Source organism: Tachysurus vachellii, chromosome 13 (assembly GCF_030014155.1).
Source record: "Tachysurus vachellii isolate PV-2020 chromosome 13, HZAU_Pvac_v1, whole genome shotgun sequence".
In the NCBI taxonomy this organism is placed as follows: domain Eukaryota; kingdom Metazoa; phylum Chordata; class Actinopteri; order Siluriformes; family Bagridae; genus Tachysurus; species Tachysurus vachellii.
In genome coordinates, this window is record NC_083472.1 from 13,908,077 (window position 1) to 13,935,744 (window position 27,668).

Here is a 27,668-nt window from a genome sequence, read left to right on the forward strand (position 1 = left end):
TGTATGTACTTACATCTGTGGAGACAATGCAGATATTAATAGATAAGTTAAGAAAAGTTATTGCTTTGGTGCAATCAGTTATGCTGCAAGCAAAGTAAGGACAACAGATCAACACTTACTGTACAGTACATGCCTCAGCAGACATTTGTAAAGGGTTTTATAAACAAGACTATTTCATGACTATTTTACATTTGGGGGAAAAAAGAAAATCACTTGAATTTAACAGCATTTAACTAGTGTTGTATAAAGTACTAGAAAGCAATAATTGAGTAAAAGTACAAGTATCATACTAGAAAAAGACTTTGGTAGAAGTGAAAGTTAAATTATAGAATTTCATTCTATACTTAAGTTGATACTTAAGTACCAAAAGTAATTTTCTGATATTTAATGTACTTAAGTATTTGAAGTAAAAGTAAAAAGAACAATTTCAATGATTTTCGGTAGGCATAAGAGGCACTTCATCCGGTAGGAAGAATCTTTCATTCCAATGTACACAAACATTTCTTGCAAATAGGGTGGCCAGGGGACGGCTAAGGCAACTTTAGGGGGTCCACAGAATTATGACACAAATTACCCTAACAAGGAGCATGGATGAATCCCATAATTGCTCATTAGAGGTAGAATATATCTCTCATAATCTATTTTATAATTTATAATATATTATGTTATAATTTTATTTTGTGTATGTCACACATAAATCAACACCTAATTACATTTTTATGTAAAGCCTAAACTGATGAAACCATCTATAACAAGCTAAACTTAAATTCTGAATTGGACATGTGACTGACTAACTGACTGACTGCCTGGTGGGTTCTCAAACCTGTTGGTGGTTCTTGTGAAGTCTGACTACTAGCATCAGGCAGGAAGCTGCTCTGGGGTACTGTGGTGATGCAGGGGCTGGAGGCTGGGCTGGGGTCTGTTTGCACCTGACCTGTATGTGTTTGCTTCATTAAAGATAAGTCTGATATCTCTGCCTTTCTTTTCATTTCTTTTTATTGACCCTATGTAAAAATATGACACATGAATATAATACATTTAAGCATCAAATACAGATTTTTTTAATTAAAACTCAACTTTAACTACAAATCCCACTATAATAATTGCACTTTAAAATCAACTGTCAGCAAAAATGACTACTTTAATCACCTTTATGATAGCTAACAGGCTGTCTGCAATTGCAGTAATCTTCTCAGTAACATTACCAGATACATAGTTTAATAACAACATTCAACACTGACAGCTGTAAAACTAGTTACCTCATATTAGCTAAACAGTTAAAGACTTACACACATACACTGCATACGTGTATAACTAGCACAAATGTCAACGTAATGTATATTATGGCTAAACTGGGGAACGAACCGATTTCTCTTGTCTAATTAATCTGTTAATAGCGTCTAACGTCAATTTATATAGCGACTTAAGTATTTTGAAGTATTTTTCTGGAAAACTAAATCCTGATGTTTAATCTCAAAACTTACCAAAATTTGATCTTTTAGTATTAGACTGTTACAGTATTCTTTTCTACCTCTCAACTCTTTCTTGTCATTGATTGACGGATTTGAAATGTTGAGCGACGCCGCGACCAAACGTCAAACGAAGACTTCTTTTGATAAGTGAAATGAGATGTCAATCATCACCAAACTTCCAATGCTATCAAATAAAAATTCGGGTGGCACCTGGAGTGGTCAATCAGATGTCAGGGGTGTTCAGTGCCACCCCAGACACCCCTTTGGCTCCGCCACTGCTCCTTTGACAACATTACGCTGAAATAGAGCGTTCGGAGCTGCGTAATGCAATCTAGGAGCAGTTATTCGCCAAACCTCCCTTATTGTATTCTCACACATTTCTTCTGATTTTATTTTGTAGTAACGAGTAACAAAGATGCTTAGTGGAAATATATCGGAGTAAAAGTATACATTTTATCTAGGAAATGTAGTGGAGTAAAAGTGAAATTTGACATAAATTTAAATAGCGAAGTAAAGTACAGATACGTGAAATTTCTAAAGTACAGTAATGAAGTATTTGTACTCCGTTACATTACAACACTGCATTTAACAGCAACAAAACCCAGTACAAAACCACCATTAAAAGTGCTATAGAAAGAATAGATCTGCAGTGTATGTGGGGTAATTGTCTCATTTAACTTTAGTAAAAGAGCCACCATACTTACAAAGAATACTGCCTGTTCTATATACATGGGGTGGCTATAGTTAAAGTAATCAGAAATTAAATACCTCAGAAAAGGTTAGACAAGTTGTGTCACTAAAAGTGTTATTTTTTTTTACTAATAATTAAGCTTTAAGTACATTTAGTACAGATATTTACACATCACGTTAATGTGATTCTTGAACAGAATTTGAGTGTTATCAACCATTAAATTGCTGGTGTATATCAAAGTTGCATTTATTGAAACAAAAGGTTTTTGAGATATGAGAGTTTAAGAGTTTGAGTGTTTGGTAGATACCTATGGAATTAATGAAAGATAAGTATGTACCTTTCTGCCAGGTATAAATCCATTTGCAGAAAATAGGAGTACAAATTAATGTACCAAGTGCAATATTATGTAGTAGTCAATAAACACTTCATAGATCCATCCCTTCTTGACTGGCACTAAACAAGAATGGCCTACCCTGTAGGCCACACAAGAGACAATGCTGTATGCGGTGTCAAAATTCACATTTGTGACATATACAAACACACACAGACCTCTCCACAAACAAGTATTTCCTTAAAGGGCTTAAAATAACCCAGGAATGGTGCAGGGCTGTATCTAGGCAACAGGAGGTTGGTAATATGGATTCCTGCAATATGGTTCCTCTTAGTCACAGAGAGTTAATGGCCCTACAGCCCTAAACCCTTAGAGCTTCCAGCAGATAAAACCATCAGCAAGTCACAGAGACATACATCAAAAGCCCAGCCATCACAATAACCCAGCAGAGACAGAAGCTCATCCTGGGGACAGGGCAATAAAAAAGATAACAGAGAAAGAGATGAAAAAGAGTGAAATAGAGTAAGGTTCTATAGCTGTACTTCTCACTCTTTGTATTAAAGGTATGCTGCAATATGCAGTTAAAATGATTTTTACATTCAAAGCCAGTGACAGGTGAATACATTATAGGGCTAATGCAACTGAGTGGATGTTGGTGATGGAGGTGGAACACCTGGTGTTGGCAGCTGGTTAATGCAACATACATGAAAATAAATAGAACTGAAAATAGTTTCAGCTACTTTTCTATGACAAGATGTGATTAAGGGATTTCCTCCAGTGCAGAAATAAATGGTTGTTGAAGCTCAGCATAATATACTGCCTGGCCAAACAAAAGTCATACACTTGAATAGTTAATTCGACTGCCTTTTGCTTTGATTAAGGCACATATTCAACATAGCACCATTTTGATAACCTTATGCAATGTCACAACACTTAATTTTGTCCATATCAGAGAACAGGGCTTCTTGACAGATAAAAACCCAGACCCAAATGCCGGGATAGCTAAAAACTTGAATTGTTAAATAAAACATAACACAAAAAAAAAGAAAAGAAACCAAAACTCAAAAGACACAAGACAGAAACACAAAACAGAGAACACGAAGACAACACAATGACGAGGATTCCGTGTTGCCGGAATAGAAAGGGAAGACAATTAGAGACATAAAGAACAGGTGTGCAGAGGTGGGAAGGAATCAAGACTAGGGCGGGGCAGACACGTGAAAAAAAACGTAAACAAAAACACAGGGCACAAGATGCAAAACACAAGCCAGAATGCCCCCTAATGCCACAAAAGGTAAAATGTCCAGGCATGATCCTGACAGTCCAGAGTTGTATTCATTTTTACCAAGATATTGAATTGATGAAGGGAGAGTCGGATAGCTGCGTAAATTCTTCTCCAGCGCAACCCATATATTCTCAATGGGGTTAAGGCCTGGACTTCACAATTTGAACCTGATTAATCCCGGTATTATCATCTTATATGATATGCTCACAAAAAACCTGGTTATTCAGTATATACAGTACAATTCAAGTCAAATTCCTAATTTTTTATTCTAGATTCTGCACATAATGTGGCAGAATCTAGACCTGACCAACTGAAGTAGCCCCAGATTATAACACTGCCACCAAAGGCTTGAATGGTATACACTAGGCATAATAAGGGCATCACTTCATCCAACTCTCTCCTTACAATGATATACCAATCATTCTGGAACAACAAAATAGACCACATCACCTATTTCAATTGCTCCAGAATCCAATGTTTATTCTCCCGAGCAAATTAAATAATTTTTTCTGATTAGTCTCACCGATACGTGATGTTCAATTTTCAATCTAAGGGATTATCTTTATGTGTAAGGACTCTGCCCGGACTCTGGCCATGTGCATCTGTTTATGTTTCTCGTCACGTGTCTGCCCCGCCTTCGTCTGCTCCTCCCTGTCATCACACCTGTTCCTTATTGTGTTATTGTCTTCTTGTATTTAACTGTGCCGCGTTGCTTCGTGCAGCGCGGCATCTACTGTGATTTGTCCTGTCTAGTCTGCGTCCTGTTTCATGTTTTCAGTTATTAAACCCTATTTTGATTTATGCTATCCTGCGTTTGGGTCCGCTCTGTTTCCCGGCGTTACAGAAGATGCCGCCACATGAGGACCCAGCGGGATAGCAGCTACTTGGACCGGCTAAACGGGGAGTACTTTTTTCGTGTTTGTTTTTTTTTCCCCCTCTGGGTCCGCCTTTTTTCGGTGAGGGACGCCGCCTCGCTTTTGGTTTTTTCGCGGGGGGCGCCGCCTCACTTCCTGGTTGCGGACCATGTCGCCAGCCCAAGGTTTGTTTTGTTTTTTCAGTGTCCTGTGACATCGCCCCGCACTTTCCGGTGGGGGGCGTCGCTTCACTTTTGGTTTCCGTGGAGGACGTCGCCCCACTTCCTGTCCGCGGGGGGTGTCGCAGGCCTGTGTTTTTTCCTGTTTTTGGACTTCCCTGTTTTGTGGAGGATTTATTTTTTTTTCCCTCCCGCCCTCCCTTTCCTGGACTTTGGGGGTGGATCTGGCCGGGGTGCGTCTGGGGTTGTGCTCGGCCCTTCAGCTCGGCTGTGGACGTCGCTCGGCCCTTCAGCTCGGCTGTGGACGTCGCTCGGCCCTTCAGCTCGGCTGTGGACGTCGCTCGGCCCTTCAGCTCGGCTGTGGACGTCGCTCGGCCCTTCAGCTCGGCTGTGGACGTCGCTCGTCCCTCTCTGGCTGCGCTGCCGTGTGCCTTGCTCCCCCCACCTGCCTTGCCGTGTGCCTTGCTCCCCCCACCTGCCTCGCCGTGTGCCTTGCTCCCCCCACCTGCCTCGCCGTGTGCCTTGCTCCCTCCACCTACCTCGCCGTGTGCCTTGCTCCCCCCACCTGCCTCACCGTGTGCCTTGCTCCCCCCTCCCGGGCCCGTCGGGACTGCCTGGACGGATTGGCATGTCGGGAGCCGCGCCTTGGGGGGGGCTCTGTAAGGACTCTGCCCGGACTCTGGCCATGTGCATCTGTTTATGTTTCTCGTCACGTGTCTGCCCCGCCTTCGTCTGCTCCTCCCTGTCATCACACCTGTTCCTTATTGTGTCATTGTCTTCTTGTATTTAACTGTGCCGCGTTGCTTCGTGCAGCGCGGCATCTACTGTGATTTGTCCTGTCTAGTCTGCGTCCTGTTTCATGTTTTCAGTTATTAAACCCTATTTTGATTTATGCTATCCTGCGTTTGGGTCCGCTCTGTTTCCCGGCGTTACATTATGAAGAATGAGGCTCATCCCACCAGTATAGTTCCAGAGACTTCCAGAGTATAGTAAACATGCAGTGAATTTCTTCTGTCACCAAATGACATAACCAACTTTATATTGCTGTTTATTTATTTATTTATTTTTTACTAAACATATACTTCAACCTCAAAAAGTGTTTGAACAGCAAGGACAACTCTTTTATTTTTGCCATAACAATGAAGGCATTTGGCATTTGTGTTAGCTTAGAACATGGCTTTGGAGGCAGGCCACCTAATTTCTTGGTAAGTAAAAGTATGCAAATATAAGGCTTGCAATAACGGCATAGCTGGCAACACATTGACATCACCAAACTTTTGCATTCCCTTCATTTGTCATGCTATTCTAAACTGGTACCACAGATTTGTCAAGGTATTGTTAGTTGTTGTGGGCTTTCTCCCTTTCTCTCAAATGCTGCTCAGTTAGAGTTTGATCTGGTGAGTGACCTAGCCAGCCTAAAACTTTCCAGTTATTTCTAGTGATGAAATCCTTTGGCAGTGTTGGCAGTGTGTTTTGGGTCATTGTCCTACTCTATGAAGAAGTTTCTCCCAATTGGAATGCATGTCTTTGTAAATTGGCAGACAGAATATATCTATAGACTTCTGAATTCATTCTCCTGTTATCATCATGAGTAACAACATGAATAAAGCTTAGTGGTACAGTATCTATTCCAGAAGCAGCCATGCAAGCCCAAACCATGACACTGTCTCCATCAGGTTTGGATAAAAAGCTTTATATTCTGGATCATGGGCAGATCCTCTCTGCCTCAACAATTTGGCATTTCCATTTCTTTGGTAGAGGTTAATTTTTTCTAGGACTTCTGTGGCTCATCTTTGTATTTGTTTGTAAATTCTAAATCTTCTTAATTGCTGGTAGACCTCTTGTCTTATCATTGGTTTATTCTTTTTAACAACAAATGCAGTCTTCACAGGAAAAACCCAGGGTTTAAACCAAGATGTGACATTCAGACATTTTCAATGTTCTAATAAGCATCTAACCTGGGCAACAAGAAACTCCTGTCCATCCCATGTTCCAATTATTTCGATAACTATTTCGATTATTTCGAGAGATGGGTGGCTTAAAAAAGTTCTAAGTTTTTAAAACATCTAGGCAGAAATTACAGGGAATTGCATGAAATGCTTAACTTTTGTCACATATTCACCTTTTAACAGCAAAAAAAAATTCTTTCCAATTCAATACTTTGGCACTATAAGTTAAGTTGTGAATATGGGACTGAGCTATTTAAACCACTGTATAGGTCCGTCCAATCAGTCAAGCCAATTGTTTTAATCATCTCTTCACCATAACTAAAAGGTAGTTTTTACACTTCTATTGTCAACATGGGGAAGAATTAGACATAAATTGAGACCACTCTCAGACAATAAATCTCAGTTTTTGTAGAGTGTAGTAATTATGCTACTAATGTAGGTGTTTCTGTAGAAACTGTCATTATCCAGCTGTTTCTTTAATTGCAAAACAGACAAACAAAAAGTATGGTTTATAAAAAAGGACAGTAAGAGAAGCTGCACTGAGCAGAATTCAGTGAAGAACCAGCAAAGCATATTTCAGTGTAAATAATCTGTCCCAATTATTTAAGCATTATTAAAATGACCTTTAATATACAGATTTGTATAGCAATTCAGCATCATTTTGAAATGAGCTTAAAACATATAGTCAAGACCAAACACAAGATTAAAGCAAGTAAAGCCACATAACACAATTCAGATCTTCACCTGGTAAGGCAGCCAATAATGAAAATACAGGGAGGTACAATTTAACTTTGGTTAGATAATTCTACAACCAATAATTTAGTATATTGTGTGTATATATTATACTTAATATACCATTAGGTTTGAGCTTTGTATAAGAACACAAGACTTTGAAACTTTATTTTTCACAGATCAACACAATTCTCCACACATTTCTGGTGCTACTTCAATAAATATATGAAATATATAAAATAATATTGAAAATAATATTGAAAATATGTCATTTCAATATAATAACTAAAAATATTTATTTCAGCTTTTATTTGCTATATTAGATTTTCTCTGAGATTATATTTCCCCTTTGGCACACTCTGCAACTCTGTATATGGAATGACTCCCAGTGTGAACAGCACATCCATGCTGGTTTTCATTGGTTTGAGCCTTGCACTGTCTTGTCACTGGTTTATTACCAGTTTGTGCCTTAAATGTACTTATGTTTTTTTGTATTAATTTCTTATCTGTTTGCCTATTTATACAACTATTTATATCTTTGTGCAACCTAGTTTTGGTGAAGGGTCAGAATTATCTGAATTATTATTTCCCTGTTTTTTTCCTCTTGTCCTAGAATTCATAGTTACTTTCTAGTTTTGACCAGGCTTTTTGCTTTTGTTGAATGACTATAGATGCTTTTTTATGCTACAAGTATTGGCCAATGATTTGATATGATTTTTGTTTTGCCCAAAATAAGCTGCATGCTATGACGCATTGTCAGGTGTAGTTCCTCGCTAGACTATTAGGTGAGCGGTGCCACACTTTCCAAACCTGTTATTTGTTTCCCTTGATGAGCTGCTCTATATATGTTTGTATTGTTGTCATGATTATTGTCAGTCATTATTTGATATAATGTTGCATGTAAGCTGGTGGATGCTTTTCAGTTAAGTCCACAAATTTTATATGGGATTTAGGTAAAGGCTTTGTGATGTTGTCTTTAAGGCATTTTGTTTCAACCTTGTTGGTATGCATTCTGACTTGGTGAAATACCTTATTGAAAGATTTAGCCTTCTGTTCCACCCATTTCTTTTCCAGCAAAATGCTGACACAGCATAATGCTGCCACCCCCATATTTTACAGGTGGAATTGTTTTCTTCAAATTATTAGTGAGGACTGTTACCCATCAACTCCTGCACATCAAATCACATGCACCCTAGTTACATCAATGTCTAAAAAAGCGCTACTATTTAAGTTCTGTTTCTTTGTTTTGACACATTGACATTACATTCATGTGTTCCTATGTTCATGTTCTTAGTGTTTGTTTTTGTGTTGCATCGATTAAACCTTATCTGCATTTGCTATAACGTGTAAGTTTGGTAAACTTGTCAAAGCACATGCAGCCTCACAGCTTCTCCAAAATCGTGCAAGCCAGAAGCCATGTTCTGGTCTCTCAAGCCATGTTCAAGCCAAAGTCATCAAGCCATAGGGCAACCTTACACACAATGTTCAACCCAGAGGCTAAAAGTCAATCCCATGGTCCATGATGACCATGGCCTTCACTCCACCCTCTGGCCAATCTATGGTTGTCACTCTGACTAACTGCTCAGCACCACTTTGAGACATTTATGGCATTTGACATTTATAGAGAGAAGTCACATGTACATTACATTCTTTCTTCGCATATCCCAACTTTGGAGGCTGGGGTCAGAGCACAGGGTCAGCACCCCTATACAGACACCCATATAACTATATGTTACCTAACAGCCCCTGTACATCACATGATCATGTGCACAAGAGTCACATTATTGTCTAATGAGCATTGAATTGAGCTTTGATTTTTGTAGCACTCTTTGTTCATCTTTTGTCCTTGCCCACTGTTTGTTTTTGTGTTGCACTGATTCGATATTACCTACGCTTTAAGTAATGGATTCTTCCTCACATGAAAACCTTTCAGAATAGTGTTTATATACATTGGTACCTGACACCTTAATCTCTTACACAGCTCCTTTCTTGATGTCTTTGGGTTCATTAGGCTATCTTCCTGAAGTGTGCAGCGTCTGTGTGGTCTCAAAATATTTATATTTGCATACAGCTGTATAGCATTCAGTTGATTAGCCTTCAGTTATTTGAAAATTGCTCCTAAGGAGGAACAGAACTCGGAAGGTCCAAAAAAATTTTCTGTGCCCTTTGCTGAGTTGCTTAGAGTTTCCCATGATATCAAGGACATAAAGACATGTTGTCTAAAGGTAGGCACTTTTCAGCCACAGATGGCCTCCCAATTAATTTCTGATTATAATACCTTGCTAGAAGCATCTAAAAGTCAGTTTCTAGATCCTTCCAGACCTCTTAAGGAGACAGTCAACATGATGTGGGCAAACATTTTACCCACTGGATTTCTGATTTCTGAAATCTGAATTGTACGATTGTTTCATGAACTGCTGTTACATGGATATTCTATTAAAAGGCATGAGAAGATTATGTAATCGAAGTTTCAGAAAATAAATCAGTAGTGTAACAGTAGGAAATGCGGAATTGCACTATAATGTATGCCAATGTGCATGTTATAGTATGCTATGATAAAAAAAATAATTACAACACATTACATTACTATTTAGAAAACAGTGTTTAGTAGCCAAAATAAAGTTTTCTTTTTCTAGTTACTATGGCAACCCTGAAGTGCCTGGACTATATCTTGCCTATCTCTATCTCTATATCTGAAACACCCTTATTAAAACAACACTCCCAGCTAAGCCACACATAGGAATTTTTGCAAACTTTTAATCAAATTTTTAATCTAAATTCTAATACTTTTAGGTACAAAATTTAAATCTTGAACTTCAATGATTCTAACTATATTCCCACCTGTATCGGAGCTATACATGTAGACAAACTTGGTCCACTTGTAATGTTCAATGACCCCAACCAAGGCATCCTGCAACTCGGGCCGCAGTTGAATCACAAATTGGTTGGAGGTTTCAATGGGGAAGCTGGGAGTCACAAAACAGACGTGCAGTGCACCACAAAATGACATCAGCATGCTCACCGTCCTCCTGTCGTACACACCAATGATGGCATACACTCCTTTTGCAAACTGTGAACAAACTGCAACATAACAAAATAAGATAAATGTTAATTTATACAGAATTAAAAACAGAGCACTTTAAAACATTTTTGCAATGTTAAACTTTAAAAGACAAAAGCAACGCATAAAAATAATCTTGGTACTGACATTCAATTATTCAAAAGTCACTGCAGTAGGAAAAAAATAAATGAAAATGCAATAATGTGGCTGTCCATTCATTGCAAATTGGCTCATGCTGAGTGCTTACGGGGGCTGGGTGTCTCATGAAGAATGCTAATCAATACACTCCACTAATCCTAAATACCACAACCCCTGCTTCAAAAGTGAAGCAAAATAGCCACCATCTGTTTTGTCAACACTTTCAAGGTTTACCAGGATTCTCCACTAGATTCATTTTGAATCTGGCAATACTTCCCTTGCTGTGCCCTGGTTAGGATTTTTTTCTTATTGTATCCATAAGCCTCATATTTCACTGCCTGTTTCAAACAGATTGAAATAAAAGTCAGTTTTCTGTTGAAAGGCCAGGGTTCAGAAGGAGATGCCTGAGGGAGTACTGGGGGCGCAGGGAACACTGGCATGGCTGTCACCCAGCAAACAGGCTGAGCCACTACTATGTGGCACACAAGCAGGAGAAAGTTGGCATCCATGTCTAGGATACCGGCAAATGCCTATGTGTAGTACCATCACTGAGCTTCTTGTGCACTAAATTTGATGCAGGCATCTGAGTAAACTGAACCACTTTACACATATAGCAGTAAGGGCAGAGAAACAGAGGAAATTTGTTTTAGCTTCCAATCTATCTATCCTACTTTTACATAAATATTTTTCCATGCAACAGAAATGAGCAAAAAAAAATTGGTCAAAGGAGCTATAATTACCTCAAATAATATTTTATATGTAGTGTTTTACAAAGCTGTTAAACATGCACCTGAACACAACTATCACTATAATTCTGCTTGGGGTGAAAGAGAGAAAATGAGACTAAAAGAGGTGGAGTCTGCCTCCCCCCTGATTTATCTATTAGTGAAGACATATGGCACATCAGATCAGTTTCCACGCATTACTATATGCCATCTGTGCCATGTAGGGTCACTTTTTACCACAAACTACCAACTGCTTTATCCATTGAACTAGCAACATGTATCAGTTTATCCTTCAGTTACTACACAAATATGTAGTTTTATGTAGACAATTATGTAGATAATTAAGGCTTGTTCAGGATTTACAGACACACCAAGTAAAGGTACATACAATGCTAGGTTCAGTTTTCCTTATCTGACACTGATTGAGCTTTCATCTATGAAAACTTCTCAAATAGCTAATATTGTTCTAAAGCATACACTACAAACATATTTTAAATTTGCCTGGTTGTTTTAAAAATTTCAACAAAAACATGCTATTTCAGTGACAAAAAAAGCTTGGCCACCCAGTGTCAAGGTATAAACAACAGTGAGGTTGGAAGCTGTTGAAGCAATAGGATAGAAGACAAACTAACATCAGGTACATGACTCCAGCCTTGCCAGCACTGGCCCTAAAAGTCAAAGGCATGCCATATTCCCTCACAGCTTCTGCCAAACCATTAATATTATTGATAATATTTCTAAGCTTAATAGATGTTCCATCTATAGCTGTGAAACCACTGCTCTTTGGCCATTCTGGCCTGATTTCTTGTGTTCTGATCGAATGAGACACAGCAGAGAGGTAATTATTAAACCTTCTGAGTCTAGCCTATTAGAACTTGGCTAACTTTAGCTACATGTGCTCTGTAGCCCATCAGAGCTGCCATGGTGATGTTCCGGCTGGCATTTTGTTATGCCCATTGAGCAGACTTTTATTCCTCTCAATAGCTCAGCAAATCTCAGGAGCTTTAGCTTGCTCTCTCTGTTTGCTCTCTGTTTGCCAGTGATGCATGTTAAGTTTTGGGTTTGTACTGCTCCCACAAATTGCATTTCTTGAGTCCATGCATTTGTGATATGCCAATCTGTTCTTTCTCTGCATTCCATTGTATTCATTTCATCTACATGAGAAAAAATATATTCAGCTGCCAGTTTGTAAAAAAAAAATCCAATGATTTTCAAAAAGAGACTCTCAGATTTTGGAAGTTAAATAATATTTGACTATTTTTTCCATTTCACTTGTTTACTCTTTCCATTCTTTTATTTCCATACATGTGGGATTTATTTGAAGCTCCAGGTAGTTTCACATCATCTGTTTTGTTTTTCATGCTGATGGAGACATGTATCTGCCTTTGAATAAAGATGATTTGCATGGTTTGCAGCTAAGTGGCTCCACCAAGAATCTCCATTACCTTTTTGCACATTTTCTGCTCTTGTAACTGCTCACATAGAAAAAAAAAAACACTCATGGGAAGCCTTGCATGTCATTACACTACACAGTTGAGTTTGGGCTCAACTAGTGCTTTAACCTCAGCAGATATACAACTTCTTGGTTGTGTCTATGTAGTATACAATTTTAACTACATTATTATCTTTTTTAACTAATGCCTTTTTTGGGGCAGTATAGATGCATTATTTATTGTCGACAATCACATTCATAAATTCTTAAAATGCATGCATAAATCACTTTAAAAATATATATACAAACTTTTCAACAAGAATCTTGGCTACTGTTACTGCTTTCTGGTCATTTGCAGGAAAGGCCTGAGCATAGTAGGTAAAGTGATCAGTGATGACCAGCATGTTGGCAATTCCCTTTGAGTCAGGCTCAATAGACAGGAAATCAATGCAAATCAGATCCAAATGGCCATTGCTGGTTATATGATTCAAGATTCTAGATCGCTCAATAAATGGACGGCAATCGCTTAGTCAGATATTATGCTTCACACCTTTGGCACGTCCAACATCCCACTCCTCAATGGAAAACACGTTTCCACGTTCCGCTAGTTTCTCTCTAAGCCTTTTTTCCCAATCAGCAGGAATAGGTGAATCTCCAAACTTGAATACTTTAGGATCTAATCTTTTTGGATGCTGGAGCATCTGGGTTAACTGTAACGGTGTCAGTTGGAGAGACTTTAGCGAAAACTGTGTCTGAGGGGATACTAATGTCTTTGGAGGTTGCATTGCAGACCAGCACTCTGAAGTTATTCACATTAATGGCAGAAGAAGACAGAATGGTCGGAGGAATAAACAGTCCAGCTGGAAGCTGACTCTCCACAGGGGTTTCCACAAGAAAATTTTCACTTTGCACACTGCATACCTTTCACTTCTTGAAGGGATAGTCAGGACACCTGGTCCTCTCCACTTGACTTGTCCCTCAGCTGTCTCAAGAACTTCCTCTTATAAACAGAGCTGGAGGGGTGAAGGCTGAATTCTCATTGAATTTACTTGATCGACTGCATTAACATTCTGGCTGAGCAAAGTCAGGAGCTTGCATTGGTTCCAATTATTACAGGACATTGCTGAGGGCCCTGGGGTTCAGGGCAGACCAAAGCGAGAATGGAAACCTTTTCTTTCACCCCCGTGATTGAAGAAGGGAGCAAAACATCAACTATGATGTATCCCTTGTATGGATAACTCGAAGAACTTAGTCCCCAGTTGGATAATCTAGTGAGTGGGTGAAGTGGTAGCTGTGATAAATGTTTGGAGTACCACTGGTCAAACATGATGGATACTTGTGACCCACATTCAACTCCATGGAAATGGTTGAGGCAGGGCCCACTAAACCTTTGGGAAGTTGACTTATCCCACATACCTCAAGTTGACTTCTGTTTGAACAACAGTCTGAACTGCTGGGAGTAGTACTGGGTTCAGTCATCCAGTTCTTTTTATTCTTAGCTTTTCGAAGAGCACAAACCAACTTTTGTATTACTTGGGATGTGTTTTCAGGTGCTTAACACTTAGTGGCAATGTGTCCATTCTCACCACATCGATAACATAAGAAATCCGCTTTATGCTTAACAGACGTCTCTCTATTGGAGCTGATGCTTATAACTGTTAACTGTTGTTGCAGTTGCTGAACTTGCTTCTTTAACATTTGTACCTCTGATTCTTCTTGTGTATCAGGTTTTTTCTTATCCTGCTTTTCTTTTTGATTAACCCTCATCGAAGAAACAGAAACTGATTTAAGCTCTTGAATCTCTGCTCAGAGTTGTCTGACCACAAATGAGTCAAGTGTAGTTTCACTCTTTAGTTGTATAGGCTTCACAGATGCCTTGATTTTATGATGCTCAGCTTCATTCTCCTCAGCTTCTTTGATTTCATTTAGCAGTCTTAAGTGCAAAAGCATCAGATCAGTTTCAACTGCACCTCGGATCAGCTGTTCAAGTCTTGTTCTGTTCATCATCTTCCTTCAATCCTCCTTTTCTTACAACTTTAGATAAGGATTTTTCAGATATCAGATAAAGAAAGAAAATCAGGCAAAGCTTCCCCAGGGAATTAACGTAAGAGACGAAAGGCAAAGTAGAGGTCTTCCCCTGACTCAGAAGTTCCAAATGTGTTTTCTAATGCCTCCAAGTATTGGGAAGCACTTGCCGCAGGAGTTAACAACCGAACAGCTTTGATGATGTCAAAGGCTGGCCCTTTCAAAAGGATACGCAAACGTCGGTAAGCATTGGTTTCACCTAGAGGTTTTGTGGTCTTCTCCAGAAACTCACCTACCGAACATATAATGGACTCAGGGGAAGCAGCACTAGAATGGGGTAGCACAGTACAGTAGCATTAAACACCAAAACTCCAGATAAATAGAATACATAATATCAGAATTCACAGAATTCATAATACTCCAAACCACGTCTGAGGTAGTCACAACTGGTCCATGAATTCCGCCCAGTCACATCCTCAAATAAACTAAACGCAATGTTGGACTGTTGGAAAGCAGATAGATAGACCGCTATTTTGTGCTCAGTCATGAAAATTAGCGTAGCGTAGATCATATACACGAATCAAATGAATAAAAGTAGTAATAACACTTGGTCCACCAAATACAGATGCTTTAACGCACTTTGGCAGTGGTTATTTACTCTATAGTAGCCTTAAAACTCGCAGGAAAAAAAAACCTGCGGAGGTGGGAAAAGGTCCAATGACAAAAAAATGAACAAACTTGCTAGGTAAAGACACGCTTTTAGCCAGTGCATTACTAACAAACCTTATACATGCAGTAACTGTAATGAGTCTGTCTGTGTTTCTGTCCTGTTTCTGTCTGCTGTCTTTTCCTGTGGTTAATTGTTTGCCCCGCCCACTCTTTGGTTTCCATGGACATTCATTGTACTCCTTCAGGTGTCTTGTCTTTGTCTTTAATTAGTTCTGCTGTGTGATTGGTCCTTGTCTCTTATTTATACTCTGTTTGTTCACTTCCCTGGTGTTGGTCGTTGTCTCATGTTGGATGTTGGTGTGCCTATTCCTGTGTCCTGTTAGCCCTGTTTGCTGCCTGTCTGTTCTTCTGTTTCTTGTGTTTTGGACTATTAAAACTTGAAAATCTGCATTTGGATCCTCACTCGCCTTTGTCCTGCATCGTAACAGAACGACCAACCACATGGATCCAGCAGAAATTTTGTTTTGTTTGTGTCAGGGAGATTCCCCTATTGAGGAATATACGGAGGTATTCCTGGACTTATCCAATCAGGTGGATTTTGGGGAGAGGGCCCTCAAGGACCTGTTCAGGCATGGTTTGAAGGACGGGCTGCGCTACCTAGTGCCATTGGGCCGAGAGGTGGGGCCTTTCTCGGACCTGGCCAACGTAGCGTTGCTCCTGGGTGGGTCCTCCTTAACCGTGCACAGGACAGAGTCGGACACCGGCCCTAAATATTTTTTGGGGGGGGGCAGTAGGCATCGGGGTCCGTGGGCTGCGGAGCCAGGCCAGCCACGGACGCCCGAGGCCCCTACAGTACCTCGGTCCGACCCAGACCTGTGCACACCAGTGACCGAACCCGTCCACATGGGTGCCAGACCGGAAAGCTCGGGCAAGGCCCGGGGGAACCGGCTGATCGCCAAGCTGGCGGACACCCCGATGACGTCGGTTCGGGCGGCCGGCATCCCTACGGCACCGGCTGGAGCACCGAAGGCACCCGAAGCGCCTGAACCTGCCGAAGCGCCTGAACCTGCCGAAGCGCCTGAACCTGCCGAAGCGCCTGAACCTGCCAAAACGCCCGAGCCTGCTGAAACGCCCGAGCCTGCTGAAGCACATGAACCTGTTGAGGTTCCTGAACCTGCTGAAACGCCCGAACCTGCTGAAGCACTTGAACCCGCTGAAGCGCATGAACCTGCTGAAGCGCCCAAACCTGTTGAAACGCCCGAACCCGCCGAAGCGCCCGAACCCGCCGAAGCGCCCGAACCCGCCGAAGCGCCAGAACCTGCCGAAGCGCATGAACCTGCCGAAAGCGCATGAACCTGCCGAAGCGCATGAACCTGCCGAAGCGCATGGACCTGCTGAAACGCCCGAACCTGCTGAAACGCCCGAGCCTGCTGAAGCACATGAACCTGTTGAGGTTCCCGAACCTGCCGAAGCGCCCGAACCCGCCGAAGCGCCCGAACCCGCCGAAGCGCCCGAACCTGCCGAAGCGCCCGAACCTGCCGAAGCGCCCGAACCTGCCGAAGCGCCTGAACCTGCCGAACCCGCTGAAACACCGGATCCAACCGGGCCGACCAGGTCGACAGAACCAGCCGAACCGACCGGGTCGATGGGACCGACCGGGTCAACCGAGCCAGCCGGACCGACCGGGTCAACGGAACCGACCGGGTCAACAGAACCAGCCGGGCCTACCAGGTCGACAGAACCAGCCGAACCGACCGGGTCGACGGAACCAGCGGTCCCCAGCTTTGTCTCCCTGTCTCTGTCAGTCTCTCCCTTTCCTGTCCGTCTTTACAGGTTCAAAGCGCCTCCAGTACCACCCTGGCCGCCAACGCCGTTATGGTCTCTGGCCCGACCTGCAGCGCCACCCTGGTCTCCGGTCCTGCTCTGGTCGCTGACTCTGCCTGCGGCGCCACCCTGGCCTCCGGTCCTGCTCTGGTCGCTGACTCTGCCTGCGGCGCCACCCTGGCCTCCGGTCCTGCTCTGGTCGCTGACTCTGCCTGCGGCGCCACCCTGGCCTCCGGTCCTGCTCTGGTCGCTGACTCTGCCTGCGGCGCCACCCTGGTCTCCGGTCCTGCTCTGGTCGCTGACCCTGCCTGCGGCGCCACCCTGGTTTCTGGCTCCGCCCTGGCCTCCTGCTCTGCCGGCTCCGCCCTGGCCTCCTGCTCTGCCGGCTCCGCCCTGGCCTCCTGCTCTGCCGGCTCCGCCCTGGCCTCCTGCTCTGCCGGCTCCGCCCTGGCCTCCTGCTCCGCCACGTGGACCTGGCCCGCCTTCCCACCCCCTGTTCCGCCTCCGCTCCGCCACCCTCCAGTTCTGCGTTGGAGTGTCTGGAATCCACTCCTAGGGGGGGGGCTCTGTAATGAGTCTGTCTGTGTTTCTGTCCTGTTTCTGTCTGCTGTCTTTTCCTGTGGTTAATTGTTTGCCCCGCCCACTCTTTGGTTTCCATGGACATTCATTGTACTCCTTCAGGTGTCTTGTCTTTGTCTTTAATTAGTTCTGCTGTGTGATTGGTCCTTGTCTCTTATTTATACTCTGTTTGTTCACTTCCCTGGTGTTGGTCGTTGTCTCATGTTGGATGTTGGTGTGCCTATTCCTGTGTCCTGTTAGCCCTGTTTGCTGCCTGTCTGTTCTTCTGTTTCTTGTGTTTTGGACTATTAAAACTTGAAAATCTGCATTTGGATCCTCACTCGCCTTTGTCCTGCATCGTAACAGTAACTCTTAAAGGGGAAGTGCATAATTATTTTATTTATACACACACACACACACACACACACACACACACACACATATATATATATATATGTATATATATATTTATATTTATATATTCAGAAGGTTTGGTCACCTCTGGTCCAAATCTCTGTTTATGTGAACATTTAAGCAAGTGGAAGATGTAATGATCTAAGGAATAAAGGCATAAAAAGACAACAAGCATAAAGTTAAACATGCACAGTCTTTTGAAATATTTTAAGCAATATCAGTGTACTGTATTTGTTTTCTTCTTCAGGAAGATTTGGTAGACTCTGAAGTTGTGGTACACTATTCAACTTTTAAGCAACACCTGCACAAATATGGCCTTCATGGAAAGGTCATTAGGAGAAAATCTCATTTACACAAGCTTGATGAATTTTGGAAAAAATTCTGTGGACAGATGACATTAAAATAGAACTCTTTGGCTGCAATGAGCAAGAGTATGTTTGGATAACAAAGGATACAGAATTGGAAAACAAAGAACACCAGTTATGCATGGAGGTTGATCAATCAGTTAAGCAGAACACTGTTAAGCATGGGGGTTTATGGATCACACTTGTAATTGCAGCCAATGGCACAGGAAACATTTCATGGTTAGAGGATTAAATTAAATTCCAAAGTCTGGTAGAAAACATAACACCATCTGTAAAAAAGATGAAGTTGAAAAGAGGATGGCTTCTACATTTACATTTACATTTACATTTACAGCATTTGGCAGACGCCCTTATCCAGAGCGACGTACATAAGTGCTTAAATCTCTAACATTGAATACATTAATGCTGGATCACTAAGTTACATACTTAAGATACCATGAGTTTAAAACATTTGTTCAAAGTTACAATGAAAGTGTCAAAGGTGTGTTTTTTTTTTTTTTTTTTTTTTTTTAAATGCAAAAGATAATGAAAGAAGTGCTAGTTGAAGTGTTTCCTGAATAAGTAGGTCTTCAACCGCCGCTTGAAAATAGCCAGTGACTCAGCTGTCCGGACCTCTAGGGGAAGTTTGTTCCACCACCTTGGTGCCAGTACAGAGAAGAGTCTTGTAGTATACTTGCCTCTTACCCTGAGAGATGGTGGAACCAGTCGAGCAGTGCTGGTAGATCGGAGGGTGCGGGGTGCAGTGCGAGGAGTGATGAGGGCTTTGAGGTAAGAGGGAGCTGGTCCATTTTTGGCTTTGTAGGCCAGCATCAGTGTTTTGAATCTGATGCGTGCAGCTACCGGAAGCCAGTGGAGGGATCGCAGCAGCGGGGTGGTATGAGAGAACTTTGGCAGGTTGAAAATAAGCCGGGCAGCTGCATTTTGGATCATTTGCAGAGGACGGATTGCGTTCATAGGTAGACCTGCCAGCAGTGCATTGCAGTAATCCAGTCTAGAAATGACAAGAGACTGAACAAGTACCTGAGCAGCCTGTGTGGACAGAAATGGTCGAATCCTTCTAATGTTGTAGAGAAGAAACCGACATGAGCGAGTCACATTAGCAACATGAGAGGAAAAGGACAGTTGATTGTCCATGGTTACCCCAAGGTTGCGAGCTGTGGCTGAAGGGGAGATCAGATCGTTGTGCAAGGATATAGCAAGATCATGACCTGGGGATGAATCACCTGGGATGAAGAGCAGCTCAGTTTTGCTAGGATTAAGCTTTAACTGATGAGCAGTCATCCATGATGAAATTTCTGCCAGACATGCAGAGATCCGGTCAGAAGCTGTGGCATCTGCGGGTGGGAAAGAGAAGATAAGTTGTGTATCATCAGCATAGCAGTGGTAAGAGAACCCATGTGAGGAAATAACTTCACCAAGAGAGTGAGTATACAGGGAGAAAAGAAGAGGACCAAGTACTGAGCCTTGTGGGACGCCAGTGGAGAGTCTGCGTGGAGCAGATGTCACTCCCCTCCATGTTACCTGATATGAGCGTCCTTCCAGGTAGGAAGCGAACCATTCCCAAGCTGATCCGCATATCCCAAGACTCCTGAGGGTGGCTAAGAGAGTCTTATGGTTGACCGTATCAAACGCTGCTGAAAGGTCAAGGAGGATAAGGACGGATGAGAGATTGGCTGATCTAGCAGCATGTAGTTTCTCAGAGACATCTAAAAGGGCTGTCTCTGTGGAATGAGCTGCTTTAAAGCCAGACTGGTTGGGGTCTTGGAGGTTGTTCTGTGAGAGATAGACAGACAGTTGATTAAAGACAATGCGTTCAAGAATTTTTGAAAGAAACGAGAGAAGTGATACCGGTCTGTAGTTACTGATGTCTGATGGATCCAGAGCAGGTTTCTTCAGGATGGGAATAACCCTTGCTCTCTTGAAGGTAGTTGGTACCTTCTACAAACGGACTAGGTACTAACAAATCATGCATGCATTTTAAGAATTTAAGAATGTGATTATCCACAATCAATAATACATCTATACTGCCTCCAAAAAGTGCAGCTTTTCTTCAAGATGTCATTACTTTAAATTAACTTTTCCCTCCTCTTCACAACAGGGCAAATATTGTTACTACAACAAAAAACTAATTTAGAGAAAGTCCTGTATGTTACCAAGGCCATTATTATCCATATACTGGAAATAGGCTAAATAGATCATCTGAGTCAGACTGCTATTGTTCTGTAGTGGCCAAAAAGAAATCAGATATGAACTCAGATATGGCCAAAAAAGTCAATAGGTAAGACCATTCCATTGGAAAATTACTGCAGTGATGTCTACGTTATTTAACCCTATCTCATGCAGTGATTAGCATTTCTTAAACAACCATGCCTGCATCAAGCAAAGAAATAACTATGGAGATTGCTGAAACTACTAAAATTGGGTTAAGAACTTTACAACACAACCTGGAAGGATAGTGGTGAACTGTAAGAACTGTAAAGATAGAGGTGAAGTGGTAAGAAAGCATTTCCACAACCACAATGCATATTGTGTGAGAACTCATAGGATTGGGACAAAGCATCTCTGTAGAGTTAAGAAAACTACTTGCCAGTGAGGCTAATAGGTTAGACTATTGAGACTCTTTTGGAATGTGCTGGAGAAGACTTGCAGCAATCCGTCTTTTCCATCATCATTACAGCTCTTGGTGCGAAATTAATGCAATTCTGGATGGAAATAAACATTCCATAAGTTTATGAAAACAATGCTGAATTTGTGCCTTAATCAAAACAAAACTAGCTGCATCTTATACATAGTAAAGCAATCAAATATACACTGTAAACCTAAAGGTTTATGGACCATCAGACCCAAAGTGATGCCACAAAGTTTTAAGCATACTACTGTATAGGATGCCCTTGAATGCTGTACCATTACAAATTCCCTTTATTGATCCTAAGTGGTTTAAACATTCTCCAGCATGACAGTGCCCCTGTGCACAAAGTAGGGGTCCAATGAGAAGACATGGTTTGCCAAAGCTGGATTGGAAGAACTTGAGTGGCCTGCAGAGCGCTTTGACCTCAAACCAGCTGAACTTTGGCAAGAACTAGAACCCTGCTTGCCTAACAACAATGCCTGACCTCACTATTAATCTTGTGGTTGAATAGACAATTCCCCACATTCACATTCCAGATTTTAGAGAAAAACTGTCCCAGTAGAGTAAAGGTTATTATAACGGGGCGACTGTAAATCTTGAATGGGGTGTTCAATATGCACATATACTTGTTAATGGAAAAAGATGAATTTAAGCCAAAAAGTTTATAAAGGCCAACATTTAATTGTCAAATCTAACACTTTTTAAAATGAGAATTTTTGATAAATAATTATTCATTTTTACTCATTTTATATAATTTTACTCATTTTATTAATCATTGCCAAACATGATTTCATGATTTCTTAAAACAATAAAACAATATTTTGGAATACTTATTATATTGCAGTCTGACCAAGCCATGATCCAGATCCATTGATGTTGGTTTTTTTTGTTAAATATTAATTTTGTGATTTTTTTTTTGTGAATTTTGTGAATTTTGTAATTGAAAGAGCTAGACCCCTGTCTGCTAACAGCAAATATCAGCTACCCACAACAGGCTCACCCCTTCATGATCTAACAGAGAAGACAGCAGCTCTGTATCAAAGAAAGCATGAGGCACATTTAATAATACATACTATAATCTACAGTGCTGAAGGTTAAAGACTCAGGCTCATATTTTCCTATAGTGAAGGCTGCCAGGAGCAATGCGTGTCCTCATTATCAGAAGAAGAGTCTACTCAAGCTATGTAGGCCAGGCACTTTATGAGCTCTTAATTGGGCTACTTGAATGATTTCACATGGCACCATGTCAGGTAGTCTTTTGGACTAGATAAGAGAAGCTGAGCCAGTCTAAATTACTGATGAATTACCTTGTTCCACTGTAGTAGTACATGTGTGCACGTGTTTGCGTGTTTGTGTGTGTGTGTGTGTGTGTGTGTGTGTGTGTGTGTGTGTGCACGCGCATGGGGTGGAGGGCTTGGGGTGGTATTTCGCTCTGTTACACATTTTATTTGTTGTCAGTGCAGTTGTCAAGCAGCAAATCCCTGCAGATTTGTTCTCCTCTTATAAACTGTTTGATCCTGTGTTTTATTTTATTAAAGAATACACCAGAGGCAAAAACCTACAGCTGTCATGTTGCACAAGCAGGGACAACAGAAAATTCTTTTGTCTCTCATTAATGTAATATGTGGTACAAAGAAAAAGACCTTTCAAAGAGTAATTTGACAGCTCTTTTCCCTTGCATAAAACACATAGATTCAACATCTCAGCCTGTAGCTGTAACAAAAGAAGCAGCTATGAAAACTTTATGCTCTAAACCCATCTGACATTCTACTGACAGCAGATCAACCATCTGATTTATGAAAGTAGAGTGGAAACAGAGCCTATCCTGGGAACACTGGGCACAAAGAGGGAATTCAGGAGGGGACACCACTTCGTAGCAGGGTGTCATGCACACATATTCACATGCTCATTCACACATAGGGGAATTAGAGTTACCAATAAACTCACACCATATTTTTGTGAGCTCACTGGAACTGGAGAAAATCCATGCAGACAGGGAATATATGTACAGTAAAACTCCACACAGTAACCTAAGGTGTGAGGTAGCAATGCTAACACAACATAACCACTGTTGACCAGAAATGAATTTTGTCAATGACAGTCTTATGGCAATGATGGTGTACTATATTTCAGCAGCTCTGCTGCAGGTTTCAAGATTTTTTTACTGGCCACATTGTTAGATACAACTACCTTGTCCTTATGTACATGAAATTATACCTCATCTTTTTGCCATACAGTATTTATCCATTTATGAAAGTCTAATCACAGCTGTACAGTAGGAAGGGAATGGAGTTTGTAGGACTTTTCTCAACTTAGCCCTGACATTAAGATACACTCCACTGCGTATATGGTCCTACCACCCAAATTATGTCTGGTCAGGGGTAGCTCTGTGGTGTTGAGGGAGAAAGACAAACTGCAGTTTTGCTAGTTAGTCCTTTCACATCTACAAAGTTGATAATGTACCTTAAAAAAGTACCGTATAAAATGATAATTGAAGGTGTGGAAGGAAGGTGTACACTGTACAAAATACAAAGTCATATGATAAGACTGCATCATTAAGGCTGTAACAATACAGCATATTACATCACTTAAATCAAAACAAGGTTGTCGATTCTATACCTCAGTGTATCAAATTGTAAAACAAACTGCATACAAGAAAATGATTATGTTTTAAATAGCCCTTATAAAAATCGCCCTTATATTAACAGATGTAATAAACAAATAAAGAAGGACACACTCCCATTTCTGAAAATATCAAATCAGAAGAGTCTACCAAGGTTTAAAAAATATGCTTCCCTCTATTTATGCTACTTTTCAGAAGCTAATAGTATACTAGCTGGCATAACTCTGTTCTATAAAGCCTAGATCTTCGGTTCTGGTATAATATACACCCTGGACAATTAAAAATTTTTCATGCCATCATTACGACAACCTTATTATATTTCACAACATTTATTTCTAATGTTGATTTGTTATGGTGTGAGTTCAACAAGAGTCTCTGAAAGCACTCTGATCACAATCATTCAAGATTTTTATCCAAACTACATTTCTTCCAGAAAGTTGACCACTATCTCTCCAGCGTATAATGTGTTGAATAGGTCTTAACCTTATTTCAGTGATTTCAGGAATCTACCTGAGTTTTCTTTGTTTGAGGCTGGCCAATAACTTGCCCCTTCTGAAACACAATATGAAGAATGTCTTTTCCAAAATCATGGGATACATCTTCTTACATGATTATTTAAGAAATTAAAAGCTGCTGCACCAGTCATTGTTAAAAGAAATCTGTAATCATTGTATTCATGATGTTGGATAATGGTAGAAAAACTAATTTAAAATAGAGATTACCATGACTGAGTTTAATAATTCATCATGTTTGTTTTTATTTATTCAAACATAAACCCATTGCACTACTGTGCTTATTTTAACATATAGACTGATCAAAATCCCTTTGGGCCAGATGTACTAAGCTGTTTTCATGTCTAATTGGACCTTTTTCTGCACAAAAAACTTTGCATGTTTTGTATGAAATAAACATACAAGTCTTAATTTACTTTCTCCCCCATGCATATTCACACGACGAAAGATATAAAAAGTGCGATGTTGAAATATAAAAAGGATGGGGAACTACAAAGTGCAACTGCTTACATATTCATCAAAAAGTTTGTAATTATATGTTACCATGTTTTCCCACATAATTTGGCTATTTTTGAACAGCCATATTCAATATGTCAGGGTCACATGAATCAATTTTCATCACCAAGGAATTCAATATATTAAACAGAATTTTTCTGCCCTTTGGCAGTTTTGCCATGTTGAAGAATCAGTCAACCTCAAGAAAAATTGAATGCTGTTTAATTGCACACTTTCTGTGACTTTAGCCACTTTATTTTGTAAAATTAAAAATAGTAATTAAATTGTATATCAACTACAAACCCAAACCCCTGTATCAAACCCAAAACTAAGGGTTGTTACAGTTACAGTTTGGTGATTTCTGTGAATGTGAAGGCAACTCAGATCTGCACTTTTTCAGAAAGTAAAGTAACCTGAGCTTGAATCACACTCAGATTAGGACAGCAGAAAACCACCTTAATTATAGACGCACTGTGACTCTAGCTACATCAAGTCGCAATGCACCACCTGACGTCTGACATACATAATGTACTGTATTGATACCGCCTGTATTGTAGTGCATTTGCATACTTGTATTTTTTAGTAGCTTTCTAAGGCTGAATCTATTTCTGATTTTTATTCACTCACACATAGTTACACACACACACACACACACACACACACACACACACACAGATTCTCTCCGACTCATGTTTTGTGTTTGTTGTTTCTTTTTGTATCGAAAAATTGATAAATAATGCTATATTTAAATAAGAAATACAAAAACTCAAAATAAATTATTCTGACCACAAAGAAACAGCTTCACTTTACTGAAAGACATAAATTGTTTTACCTTTAACAACCGATAGCCTAATACACAATTCATGACGAAACACATTACATTTGTGTGGATGAGAAAAGTGTATAGGTTATACTATATAAGTAGCAATACAAAAAATGTTCGCTAGATGCCCAATGTTAAAAAGTTGTTTTTTTTAGGGCCATGGGTAATAAAAGACAGGCAAGATACCTTCTTTTAAACTAGCTGCTGTATACAAAACTGTAGACCTGTTGTGCTATGCTTCTCCAGTAAAAGATGAATGTAACCAATACACCATTGGGTGATAAAGGTCTGTTACGAATTTGCACGTCTGAACTAAATCCGGGCATCTCATATGTATTATAGCGACAACAGCAGTTCGATTTTACCCTGTCAAAAACGACAAAACTGTCTACACCCAAATACCTGCAATATTTATCATTAATAAAATGTCTTGTGGACATGCAAAGTGGCTAATCAGGCCTATTAATACACCGGAAATAAAGAACTAAATGTTTCACTGGTTTGATTTTTTTAAACTGTTCTTTATTTTAGTCGCATATATGCAAAACAGGCCTACGTTTTTTTTTTTTTTGTGCGCTTCACTGAGCGCAGCCCAGATAATGCAGTGGCATCTGCAGTCTGACTTCGACATGTCAAAAGCGCCCAAATTCGAATATATATATCATATATATATATATATATATATATATAACTCAAAACAGTCACATATGACATTTACGTATGTACATCGTCCATATGTAAATTTCACTAGACCTGCCTTATTCTAAAGCTTTAGCTGAAGACTACACATTAATCGTTTCCATACACTACACAAAGACACTCACTCACAACAGTTGATGAGCGTAGGCAACAGGGATATAAGCTAAACTTTTGAAGCGCAGTGTTTAATTTTTTCTAACACTCATCTTAAAAAAAGAACAGAAAGTGTGAACATTTGAAGTCTAGTCGCGTCTGTTTCCATGGTCATACTTACAGGCATAAGTCATGGAGAAGCTGTTGCCCATCTTCACCATATCTACTTGAGGTACCAGTTTGGGAATGTCCTGATGGTGCGAAAGCGCAAATCGGAACACTTCATATTCGTGCGACTCGGCAGGGAATAATCCTCCTGTGTGTTAAAATAGACGAGAAAAATGTAAGCGATCATGCGTAATAGGTAAGATCCTAACGTATAAGTGACATCGCCGTTGTTGTTCGTGTGCATGAAATGGAGTAACATTGATCAGCTTTTAGAAGAGCAATCGTAATCACAAACTGTCCATTTTAAGCACTTTGGGCACCTACAGGTGACTATTTCCGTGCACCCACCTATGTTGATGTTACTTGGAAAACTCGAACCAAAGCAGAGTCCGATAACGCTGGTGCAGAGCAGAGTGATGCTTCGTTGCATATTTTTTCCTTTTGCATTTGCGTGAAGAAACAAAGCCAAATTCCCAGCATGGGTATAGCACGATGGTTCCGTATGAAATCTGCCCGGATGTTCTAAGACAAAACCAACACCGAGTGACCGAGCTCTCCTTGCTCGTGCCCGCTACTGACGTCTTTTGTGAGTGTGTGTGTGTGTTTGTGTGTGTGCGCGCGCGCGAGAGAGAGAGCGTTCCGTTATTCTGGGCTGTTATGTACGGCTCTGCCTGCCAGCTACAAGAACGATTAATGCTGAAGCCCATATCCGAGGTATCCTACTCGATAGTCACACCATTAATTGGTGTCTTATATATATATATATATATATATATATATATATATATATATATATATATATATAAAACAATGTATATTTGATATTTGTGTGAAAATTGATTTTACTTATCTACTGTAATGTTTTTCAATTATTTTTTTTTTATAAAACAAGCTACTGTACCATAGTTCTTGCATATGCATT

At 40.6% G+C, this 27,668-nt stretch overlaps 1 protein-coding gene across 1 annotated transcript in view; it reads right to left on the reverse strand.

Annotated features, from left to right (window-relative positions):
* The window catches only part of gria1a (glutamate receptor, ionotropic, AMPA 1a), an 88,473-nt gene extending 61,166 nt beyond the window's left edge, over positions 1–27,307 (reverse strand). The window contains exons 1-3 of the mRNA XM_060885345.1: positions 27,095–27,307; positions 26,760–26,894; positions 10,335–10,574 (exon numbers count right to left, since the gene is read on the reverse strand). Coding sequence (XP_060741328.1) covers positions 10,335–10,574; positions 26,760–26,894; positions 27,095–27,176 — 457 coding nt within the window. The 5' untranslated portion in view covers positions 27,177–27,307. The remainder of the gene's footprint in view (positions 1–10,334; positions 10,575–26,759; positions 26,895–27,094) is intronic.
* Between the last annotated feature and the right edge of the window lie 361 nt (positions 27,308–27,668).